This window comes from Trachinotus anak, unplaced genomic scaffold (genome assembly GCF_046630095.1).
Source record: "Trachinotus anak isolate AG129_WGS33_773 ecotype Australia unplaced genomic scaffold, CSIRO_AGI_Tana_v1 ptg000019l, whole genome shotgun sequence".
Taxonomy (NCBI): Eukaryota; Metazoa; Chordata; class Actinopteri; order Carangiformes; family Carangidae; genus Trachinotus; species Trachinotus anak.
In genome coordinates, this window is record NW_027273870.1 from 27,772,771 (window position 1) to 27,784,800 (window position 12,030).

Here is a 12,030-nt window from a genome sequence, read left to right on the forward strand (position 1 = left end):
GCTGTCTATCAATACTCCTCTCCATGTGTAGGTGGATGTGGTTACAAATCTAAATTATAGGGATGTTTATGTACAGGTTCCTCTGTAAACATATTCATGTGTTAAATCTCAATTTGACTGTTATTGATTATGAACTTATGATGATACTCCTCAGTGTTTACGTGTTATTTATTTCATGAGAAGCCATACTGAAAAACCTGCTGAATCAGAGCCACAAGAGTGTGCTGCCTCTCATTATTTAGTTAATCGGGTGTTTTATTCAACTTTGCAGACGGTTCGTTTTTCTTCTCGACTCAACAATGATCACAAATAATCGTTTGTGCCAATAAATCATGTTTTAGTTTGACTGTGGAGGAGATGGTTGTGGTTATATGGTGTATACATGTTAACCACTAGGCCATCAGGACGCTCTGTACCGGTGGTCCTGCATTCTTTCGCTGTTTCTCACGTTTCACTGCATAAAACATAAACCATCTTCAAAACAATGCTGTTTTTTTTCTTGCATGCTGAGTAATTCCAGTGGCAGGATTTCCCCCCAGTTTGTCATGGTGGAGCATCCCACTGAAACAACAATGCCTTCAAAATAAGAGGATTGCTTTCCACAGCTGGAGACAGCTCTTGGCGAGTGAAGGAAAATATTGAAGTTTGATGCTGAACTCGCAAAGTTTCTTCTAGACTGGTCAGTAAACTGCTGTTGATGCTAACATTAGCTATGTAGCAACAGCAACACTTACAAATAAAAAGGCAGCCCTCTCATACAGGTGGTCGAGGTCAGTCTGGCCAGCGCAGACGGCTCTGTCAAAGAAACAGCTTTAATCTTCAGTTTAATCAGTTACAGACATGCAAGCACAAATTCCTGTTAGGTTATGTCGTTTCGTGAGCAGCGTTTACCTGACGATTGTCTCGGCAAAAGATAAAATAACACTGTGATAACTTCGCTGTGAGTTTTAAAATCCTGTCTCTTGGAGTTTCAAACCTCTGCAGTGCGGTGGCTCCTGGATTTATTCTCAAACTAGCCTTCCTGGATTGTCAGCCAAACCTGAGGCAACACGCTTCCACCTGAAGCATTGGTTTAACACAAGACTGTTCACTGTCTGCATCATATGATGAACAGCGGATCATTTATTGTGCACAATCCATTGAAGTATTTGATTTGGTTTAATTAATCCAGTCTTGTGTTTTCTGTGCTCAAACACATTCATATTCCCTGAGCTGTCTCCATGAGGAAAGTGAACGTTGAAGGTAATCTGCAAATCAGTTTTTTAAAGTTGAAATAACTTCATGAAGTAAAGTCTGTGTGTGTATTAAGTTGTCACCTCCCTCTCTAACCTGACAGCAGCTCTCTGCGGCCTGACGCTTGCTGTATGTGGGTAATCCATCAGTTACTGTAACGCCACATTTTATTTGATTTATCCAAAGCTGCCGTGTTTTATTGCTGCATCAAATTGCTGATTCAAATTCAAAAAAGTCAACATAGAGCATTTTGTTTCGCGAAAAGACCTGCATTTATTTCATCTCTACATCTGTGTCTTCTGTTCAGGAACGTCTGTTAGCTGAGCTGTATTTCGTTCTTTCTTTTTCTTACTCTAGAGAAATAACTTATTTGTGACAAGCAGACCTGAAATTCTTGAACAATATTGGTGTTTCAGTGAACAGAGAAGGACAGACAGACAAATATAAAGGGTTAGTTTGGTTCACTGGCCTTTAGCTCTCTCTGAAATGAAGCAGAAAAACTGCACATACAACTGGACTTCTTCTCTTTCCTCCTCTGTCTCCTTCTATCAAGCCTCCATCTCTCTCTCTCTGTCTGTATCATCATAACAATCCGTCTCTTCTGCTCCAGCGCTTTGCATCGTCTCAATGGCTTTTTTTTCTGTCTCTTACTTTTTCTGCTTACCACACATTTCATTTCCTCTTTATTTGCTAGTTTTCCGCTCCCTCTCTCAATCCATCCACTGTTAGCTGGGTCTGCTGGAAGAGATGCTGAACCACTCTGCTTTTTATTTTCCTAATTTATGTCTTTTCTTTCCCCTGCATCCCTTCATCTTCTGTACCACCCCACACTTTTTCACCGTGTCTATCCATCATCCTGCCCTCCTTTTGACTGCTCCGTCACTCTGTATTTCCTTCACCACCTCTTTTGCAGGTCGTTTCATGTCACCACCTCAGGCGGTTTCTAGTTTTTTTCAGTTAGTTTAGTTTAACTTCTGGTTTTGTCTCGGTGATGGATTTTATTTTGCGGCTGTTCACCACTGACCTCTCCGTGATACTCCCTCTGGTTTGGCCACACAGGAGAAACCTCTGCATTACCACTGAACCTTCAGCAGATACAGAGCTGTAACAGACAGAAAACTCAACACATCAATAGACTGACAATAGAGACAAAACTATAGCCGTAGTAATGGCTTTTCAAGGCTGTAATGCACAATATGCACATAAAATAAAATTGTTGGGTGGAAGAAAAATGGACAGAAACTTTCCTATTCTTAGTCTTTTAACCCCTGCATGACCTGGACTTGTACTGGAGAGAAGTTGTGTGTTTAACTTTGTACTGAAACTCACTCTGGTCTTCAACAGCTCCTCAGATCTCAACCACAAATGGGACAAACAAAAGTCAAGTTTGTACTGAGGGTGACACCAGAGGGAGGACCACATTGTTACCATCTAAGAATATCTGAGACTCTGCTATTGTTGTCTGAGCCGTCAGCCTCGTCTGCGCTCTGAGCTGAATGATAACATACGTACAAATACCCAGTTAAAAGTCCCATATTTTTACATTTGATCTCCATCCAAAGATATAATTGTGGTTTTAAGAACCAAAAACCATCTCAGTGTAGTTTTACATCTCCTCTCTCAGGCTTCTCTCTTTCATTGATTGAATGAAAATACAGCAGATTTCAGGTAAACACTCAGAGAAACCAAACCCTGCAAGGTTGCAAGGTGGGTGGGACTGAGGGCGGTGACTGCTTTGTTGTGACATCACAAAGTTCCAGAAGTCCTGACGGCTGGTTTTAAGGCTCAGTTTCTGAATACAGGCTGTGTGCATTTCTCTGTGGACTGAGGCTTTGATACTTTCACAGTATTAATATAGAACCTAGAGCTGCTGTATAATCAGAAACACATGGACATCTACTTTTACACTATATGGGCCCTTTAATAAGCAAAGCTGGATGTTAGCAGGCTGATGTTTAGCATGTTAGCCCGTAACATTTAGCATATTAGCACATTTACTGCAGAACAAATTTTACAGGCAAATTCAACATCTTAGACCCAGTACTGACAAGGTTTTAAAAATATTAAAGTTCATAATTATAAATTCACCTTTGTATCCTCTAGGGTTACAATAATGAGGACATTATCTTTCCAAAAGCAATCATTATGAGGAAACTGATACACAATATCTGCCTCTGAAGACAAGTAAGCAGTTTTACTTTTCCGCTGGACACTGCCAGGTATCAGTTTGTTGGTTTGCTAACGTTCCTGACCGAAAAGAAACCAGTGTTGCATTTTGTTGAGTAAATCTGAATCTGCTTTCACATAGAGACAGTCTTTGAGTCTGTTTGTGAAACAGCGCATATATTAAATCAGCAGTGTAGGTCTCAGTAAGTGGGTGTTTCCTCTCCTGTCATGCTCTCTGGTTTGACCCTGACGTTAATGGAGTGTGTCTGAGGTCCTCCAGGGCAGCAAGAGATGATGCACATCCTCCTCTGTGGTTTATCTGACACACACACACACACACACACACACACATTTGCTATCCCTGTAGTTTGGCTTTTATATGTTGGGGTCGATTGTTGCTGTTTCTCATTTCTCCTTTCCTACACTCTCTTATCTACTGTTGTATCTCTGCCTCCTCTTCTGTTAGTGGTGAAGTCAGTTTGTTGTAGTGTATGTGACCCCTCTCTGTCCTCCCTGACTCCTCCAGGCCGGAGGGAAAAACTACATTAAGATAAAGAGGAACCAGTGTTTGGACTCATATTAAACTAGCTGGTAATGGTGCGGATCAGCCTGAACGTCAGGAGACTGATAGTGTGTGAAGGCTGCAGGATGAGCTGGTGTTTACCAGCAGGGATATTAAGATCTAAAACAAATAAATCTTTAGTCATATACAGTTTAAATGCCAGTCTGCAGTTTCCTTTACAAGTTGTTTGAAAGGTTTGTTTTCCTTTTCATGAAAGTATTTCTCATTCTCAGTTTGTCATCCGGCTTTAACAGATGGAGAAGAAGATATAGGAGCTTTTTTGTGCTTTAATGACTTTAGCAATATAACGACACAATAAAGCCAAAACATCACTGAACAAGCAGATAAAAAAAAGTATAATTCATGATTAGAAAATAGAAACTGTGCTTGTTGGCTGTGTGTAAAAGCTTGGAGCCACTGACAGTAGACACATTAAAGTAAGTCAACACTGTGTTAAATCTCTCTCTGTTTCTCTGTTGTCCAGGGACCTGAGTGAAAATGCCATCCAGGCCATCCCGAGGAGGGCGTTCAGAGGAGCCACGGACCTCAAAAACCTGTGTGTGAAACTCAAAGACACACACACACAAAGTAGACAATAAAAATAGTAGATAAAAGAAAGAGTAAAGAGCATCTAACTCACACAGTCAAAAGATCCAGTTTGCTCTAATATGTTTGAACGTAACTGAACCTGTGTAAAGTTGTGTTTGTGTTGTGCCTGTTGTCACCAGGCAGCTGGATAAAAACCACATCAGCTGTATCGAGGAGGGGGCGTTCAGAGCTCTGCGCTCTCTAGAAGTTCTGTGAGTGTTACACACAGATCGTCTCTGGGGATTCTCACTGTCGGTTCCTACCAAGGTTTTGTTGCAGGAAAATGAAAAATGCTGCAGATAATCATCTCCTCCGTCTCTCTTCCTCCCTCCCTCTGTTACTTTTGCTCCTCTCTCTGTCTTTCATTGCCCCCCCCCCTTGTTTCTCCCCCAGCACACTGAACAACAACAACATCAGCAGTATCCCAGTCTCCAGTTTCAACCACATGCCTAAGCTCCGCACCTTGTAAGTTCTCCAGCTCCTTACACTACATTACCCAGAATGCTGGAGTTTCACTAATTAACTATAACTGTATTTTATTTTATTTTTATTTTCATTCTTGCCCTTTTTCCCTTCCTTCCTTATTTCCTCCATACATCCTTCTTTGTTTCTCTTTCTTCCCCTTTCCTTTTTCATTTCCATCCTCTTTCCCTTGCTCCCTCCTTTCCTCTCTCCTCCACTACTTCCTTACCCTGTCATTTGTCCCTTCCTCCCTCTTCTCCTTGGTCTCCCTTCTCCTTCTTTCATTACCTCCTTTGATTTCCCCCTCTCCATCCATCCCTCGTCCTTTCTCCCTGCCTCTTTTCTCAGTCGTCTCCACTCTAACTCTCTGCGTTGTGACTGTCACCTGGCCTGGTTGTCCCCATGGCTGCGGCAGCGGCCGGCGTTGGGCCTCTACACGCAGTGCAGCTCCCCTCCTACGCTGAGGGGCCTCAACCTCGCCGAGCTGCGCAAGAACGACTTCGCCTGCTCAGGTGCAGCAGCAGCAGCTCAGTGCATGAACTCATGTCCAAGTCTGTGTGGTGGAACCGGAAGCTGGAAAAACTTTTTCTGATTTGCTTTCAGGCCACAGTGGCAGTGCCTTCGTTCAGCCGTGCAGCCTGGCGTCCGGCTCCTGTCCCCCGATGTGCTCCTGCAGCAACAACATTGTGGACTGTCGAGGGAGGGGCCTCACCGCCATCCCCGCCCACCTCCCTGAGGCCATGACTGAGATGTGAGTGTCCCAGCAGAAAAAGTTTTAAATGCACAGTTTATAATACGGTGGCTCTGAAGGTTCAACGCACAGCAACTTAAGAAAACAGACAAAACACAAACACAATCACAAAACATCATCATCAATTTATCAAACAACCAAACACAGAACACAACACATGCGATACCTTTACATGTTGGTATAAGAGACCTGCGGTGTTACTTATATAACTGGTCTGGTTCTTCATGTGCTCTGCAGTAACTGAACACTGAAACCTGCCTTGACTGAACTCTCAGTGGTTTCTGAGCCACTTAAACACACACTCTATTAATCCTGCTGCACTTCAGCTTGTGGCTCCCGTTCGGTAGCATGATGGGACCGTTCATCAAAGCAGGTGGTAACTTGGACAAATCTAATATATAGATTTCACAGGCCATTACGAGTACTTTACATTTCAGCCAATACATCAGAACCTTTGATGTGTGGTCCAGCATTAAAAGCTCAATGCGCCCGTCCTCGCTGCAGCGGAGATGCGAACTCATGTCTGCTGGAAACCCCTGTGTGGGCATCAGCTGGGCTGCAGCTGCTTCACTTTACCTTGCAGAAACTCACTTTTTTGGTGGGAAATTTTAAACATTACCTTCCTGCAGAATCAGGTTTTAAAATCATTAATATGTTAATAATAACCTGATGAAGTGAAGGATAGTATCAGAACAATGAGGAACAGAGGAAAAGCAACAGCCACATTATTTTAATCAGACAATTCATATCTTATGTTTCTGTGAGATATAAAACTCTTTTGTTTTAGAATTGATGCGTCATGTTAACAACTGTTTAAATACTCTCTCTCTCTCTCTCTCTCTCTCTCTCTCTCTCCCTCTCTCTCTCTCTCTCTCTCTCTCCAGTCGTCTGGAGCAGAACGGCATCAAGTCGGTTCCTCCAGGCGCCTTCACTTCCTACAAGAAGCTCCGGCGAATGTGAGTCCTCCATCACGAAAACTTCAGAGTTAAAACATCAGCTCAGGTTGAAGCAACACTCCAGATGTTTTGTATTAAAAGTCAAATATTTGGGGCGGCCCGGTAGTTGAGTGGTTGGGGCGCATGCCATGTTGAACGTAAGACGCTCTTGGCGGGTAGTCACTGGTTCGACTTCCGACCGGTCCGACTCTTTCCTGCGTGTCGTTCCCCTCTCTCTGCCCCCTTTCCTGTCAGTCTCCACTTGTCTATAATAAAGGCATAAAAAGCCCAAAAAAATTTTTTTTAAAAGTCAAATATTTAATCTAAGAGAACAGGACAGTAATGATTTAGTTTAAGGTCAGGGGAAAGAAAAAAGTGATGAATGAATGGATTTTATATCCTATCTGGCCTGAAGCAGGAAGATGTGGCTGAGGAGGAAGAAGAACATCACCTTGTTCAAAGGCAATAAATCAATGGGATGGAAAAGAAATTATGAGAAATTTGAAATTCACATAGGAAACAGACTCTGTGAACTTTTCCAGTCAGTTTAAAGTTTGTTCGACCCGCTGGTTTGTGATCATAATCCAAATCCTGTTTTGACCAATTATCACAGTTGTTCATCTAAACCACAGGCTGCTGTTCCAGCACTGAATCCAAACCAATGTTGTTTCAGCTCATCCAACAACACAACAACAGAACATTATGAAAGGAGAGGGACCACTTTAAATTTAATATTAGTGCCTTTCACTTCACATGTTATCATTCAGCAAAAAAATTTACGTCAACACTCTTAATTAAGATTGAATTTTTGAGATCTTTTCAGGACTTTTTTTTGATGTGGAGCCTTTTTTGCTTGAGAAGTTAAACATCAGCACCAAATTGTTACCTTCGGCTTCAATGATTTGTAGTTTAAGTATGATTATCATGACATTAAGGGATTAAATAATCATTTTTCTTTAGAGGAGGTCTGAAAGTCAGCTAGACTAACACCACCTACCCAGGGAAGCTGTGGTTATATAGCTCTGCCCCTTGAGGTTTATCTCCACCAATGAGATCGCAGTATTTTTGCCTCCAGAGGGGGAATGCCTCTGACAATTTTGATGTTTTAAAGTGTGATCTGCCAGCTGGATCTCGCTCTTCTTCCTCTGTCTCCAGTGTTCACTGGGCTGTGGTTTTCCTCCTCGACATAACAAGCAGCCCCTGCGGATTTTCAGCTTCGAGGAGCGCTTGATTTCTGTCAGCCTGCAGACAGATACAGCCCCCATCAGAGGCCCTTTATGGGTCTTGCATGATGAATGAAGTGTATGTCATTGTGATCTGGTATCTGGGTTTAAAAAAAAAAAAAAGAAGCATATTCAACCACAATAATAACATTCATGACTTCTTGACTTTCTACCCTCTTTTAGTTTTTTACTGTCTTGCTTTCTTTGTGGTTTTCGTTCTGTCCACTGCTGCTGCTTTTCTCTCCTCTCTTCCTTTGCCCATTTCCATCCTCAGACGTTCTTTCTCTCTCCGTGGTTTTTCCTTTTCCTCTTCATCTTATCCCTTTTCTCCCCTCTTTGCCCTCTTACATCATCACTGTGAGACTGTCCTGAGCGCTATAAGGGGGACGGGGGGGGCTGATTACATTACCAGGCTGGTTTAGGTGGTTTGTCTTAAAATGTATTATGACAGTTGAGCGACTGACGTGGCAGCAGAACAAGGGTTTTCTAATCTAACATGTTGTGGTCTGATCTGCCAGAGCGAATCAGACATGTAGAAACTTCAGCTTCTTCCAGACGAGCAGCTCTGACTCTGCCTTTCACATGTCAGGTTCACTTACAGTCCACTCATCTCATGAAGTGAGTTCCTCCACTTTATAAATGGGTTTTATTTGATTCGATTTGATTTTTGGATTCGTAAAAAACTGAACAATAAAACCATTCATGAATCTTTGACCCCAGAGGAACCACATGGAAATGTTGCACAGAGAAAAAAATGCACCATTAAACTCCTCACTTCATTTGAGGAGAAGGCAGATTCAGCCTCAATTTTAACAATCATATACTTAATAAACATCTTTAAAACAACACAGATTTAAACACAACTATAGGACAGTCAGCTTATAGTAAAAATAATAAAAGAAATGATAACAGCACTAAACCAGCCATGAGCTCAGCCAGTAAAACGATATATGAATTAAAAAAACAATCAATTAAGTTAAACTGTGGCTCAGTATTTAATATTGTTTCAGGTGAGTCTACACAGGCAGGTGCACAGTGAGCCACAGTGTTTTCAGTTCATCTGTTCAGTTCAAAAATTTGTCCACCACAGTCTCATAATGAACTGAAAAATAACTCATTGATTCACTCAGCCTGCGCGTGTATGTATGTGTGTCGGGACTGGACTCACTGGTCGGTCACAATCGAACTCTGCGTGAAACACTGCACCGTTGTAATAAAAACCCAACAAGGTGCAAGCACACCTGGCTTTTAAAGGGGGAGGGAGATGGTACGACACTTTTGAGCCATGTGTCTGAAGCAGTGACTGTTTCTTTCGCTATTAAAACAGCAAAAATGGTAGAAACACGCCCTAAATGCATTTGCACCACAGGCTTTAGACCTCGAAAACCTGGGTCTCAGCCTGGGAGCAACAGGCAGGGAAGGATCTGCAAGATGTTAGTAGCTCAGTAATACAATAATAATAAGGCTTCTGGCACAACTTCACCTACTTCCAAGGTGCATGGAGAAAAGAGAAGGTCCAAGTTTACACTTTATTTGAAATAAAGTCCTTCTGTTTAAGTGCTGCTGGAGTTTTGACCTGTTTAGCTCAGTAATACTGAGGCCTCGGCAGACGTGCACTGGTTTTTAGTTCATGTCGAAATCCTGGCAGCAGAATTTTTTAACAAAAACGGAAAGAGATTCTGACGTAGACAAGAAAGGAAATAATGAAAAGAAGAGGAACAGTTTCCAGAGGGATGATCCAATCTGAGAGATGTTCCTCAGCTGACAGAAACATGAGTGAACGACTGATTTCAGTTATTTATTTATGCTCAAATTGAAATCACAGATCACTCCATGATCTCTTTAAAAAGAAAGTCTTTCTCTCTGCTGTGACTAAAAAGAGTGTGTGTGTGTGTGTGTGTGTGTGTATTTGTGTGTGTGTGTGTGTGTGTGTGTGTGTGTGTGTGTGTGTGTGTGTGTGTGTGTGTGTGTGTGTGTGTGTTTTTCCCAGAGACCTGAGTAACAACCAGATATCTGAGATTGCTCCAGATGCTTTCCACGGCCTCAGAGCTCTCAACTCACTGTGAGTAACACGCGTCTGAGTGAGTGAGTGAACAAACTGCTGGAGTGTTATTAGAGTGTCTCCACCAATATGTGTTTACATATGTCTGTATTCTGCCTGTCTATACCTCCATATGTCTCACCGCATGTGCATGTGTGCAACTGCTGGTATGAATAATGCAGAAGCGGCGCCTGCTCTCTGTAAACAGACATTTCTTATGAAATATCAGGACATACAAACACTCACAGCGGGCGGCCTGCAGCCCTGTGTGTGGATACGAGAGTGTGTGTGTACAAGCATACATGCATGTACTGTATTTGTCTGTGTGCTGTGTGTTTTGACTTGTTTGTGGGTTGTGTGTTGATCTGTTTTGTGCAGAGTTGTAGCAGAGTGTGAAGCCAACTAAATGTTTTGCCAGTGAAATAAGAGTCTTTCTGTTGAATTGATAATAAAACATCAGAGTAACAAGTAACAGGTGGTGGGATGTATGTATGAACACGGGGTCTTTTGAGGAAAAGAAAACATGAAGCCCTCTCTGTGTGCAGGGTTCTGTATGGTAATAAGATCACCGAGCTGCCCAGCGGAGTGTTTGATGGCCTGACCTCACTGGAGCTGCTGTAAGTCCAAAACCACAAGACGCATATATTTGTCAAAAGTGACATTTACACTGACTGTGTTTTACATAAATGAATTTCAGGTGTCAAGTGGCTTGAAAGTAGCTCATAACTCAGGGATGGAAACTAACTAAATGTGTTTGTTTGCCAAGTTTATCACAACATACTGTGTATTGTTTATTTTTATGTATTCTGTTTATTTACCATTGTTTACCATGCATTTCATATGTGGAGCCCTCTGTTGTTTTTGTCAGGACGCAGGTGGAAGTTAAACTGATGCAGCAGAAATGTAGAAAATTTACCAGGGTTTTATCTGAAGTGTTGATCTCCATCAGAAGATATATTTGTGGTTTTAAGGACCAAAAACCATCTCGGTGTAGTTTTACATCTCCTCTCTCATGCTTCTCTCTGGAGTTCTAGTAACAACAGGTCAGTCAGCCAATCAGAAGAGAGGATCTGAGCCTCTCTTCTGATTGGCTGACTGTTTTCTGAGTGATCAAATAAAAATATAACAGATTTCAGGTAAACACTCAGAGAAACCAAATCCTGTAAGGTTGGATGGTGGGTCCAGGTGGGCGGGGCTTGGGGTATGGCTGAGAGCAGTGACTGCTTTGTTGTGACATCACAAAGTTCCAGAAGTCCTGACGGCTGGTTTTAAGGCTCAGTTTCTGAATACAGGCTGTGTGCATTTCTCTGTGGACTGAGGCTTTGATACTTTCACAGTATTAATATAGAACCTAGACCTGCTTTATTATCAAATAAGACATGGGCATCTACCTTTAGACAATATAGGACCTTTAAACCCTGTGTGTAGACATCTTGAGGTTGTGTTTAAAATGAGCCCATCCTCCACCTACTATGATAGAAATGCCATCTCTTCCTTTTGTTTTTAATTTTCTAACATGAAAAACAAGGCTCAAAGCATCACAAGCATCAAACTTTAGACATCATGCTTTGTTTTATATCACCTTTATAACACCTAGTTTCAATAGTTGTTCACAGGGGTTGGGTTAGAAAACAGGTCATGTCATTGTCTGGGTACTTGGTAATAGTTCCTCATTGCTGAGGAACTCCAGTGTTATTTTTGTTTGCCCTGGTCCCTGAGATCAGGCTCATTGTTATAGAATAGATTATCAATAGTGGACGTCTGCAGACACTTTTATCCTCCGTTGCTGGGGTAACCAAGCTATACTGAGGTAGATAAGGATGTAGAAAAAAGCATGAACTTAGAGAATACTGCCCAAATCTGGTCTTCATCAAGGATGAGCTAAGTAGGGAAAAGACAAGACACATGTAATCTTAATTAGATTGGAGCACTTTAATTTATTGTCCAATAGCATCTTCACACACACAGGACACAGTTCAGTCTGATTTGGAGGAAGGTGCAGAAAAGTGGGAATAAAAACCCACTCACAGCTTGGTTTGGCTCTACTATGGTTCACAGGCTGTCTATGT

The 12,030-nt window shown here is 42.0% G+C and overlaps 1 protein-coding gene across 2 annotated transcripts in view; it reads left to right on the top strand.

The window, feature by feature from the left end:
* Positions 1-12,030, top strand: part of slit1b (slit homolog 1b (Drosophila)) — a 66,675-nt gene that overhangs the window by 29,347 nt on the left and 25,298 nt on the right. For both annotated transcript variants that reach the window (XM_071504730.1, XM_071504732.1), the window contains exons 5-12: positions 4,446-4,517; positions 4,690-4,761; positions 4,943-5,014; positions 5,360-5,523; positions 5,615-5,762; positions 6,647-6,718; positions 9,911-9,982; positions 10,507-10,578. In XM_071504730.1, the coding sequence (XP_071360831.1) occupies positions 4,446-4,517; positions 4,690-4,761; positions 4,943-5,014; positions 5,360-5,523; positions 5,615-5,762; positions 6,647-6,718; positions 9,911-9,982; positions 10,507-10,578 (744 nt within the window). The remainder of the gene's footprint in view (positions 1-4,445; positions 4,518-4,689; positions 4,762-4,942; positions 5,015-5,359; positions 5,524-5,614; positions 5,763-6,646; positions 6,719-9,910; positions 9,983-10,506; positions 10,579-12,030) is intronic.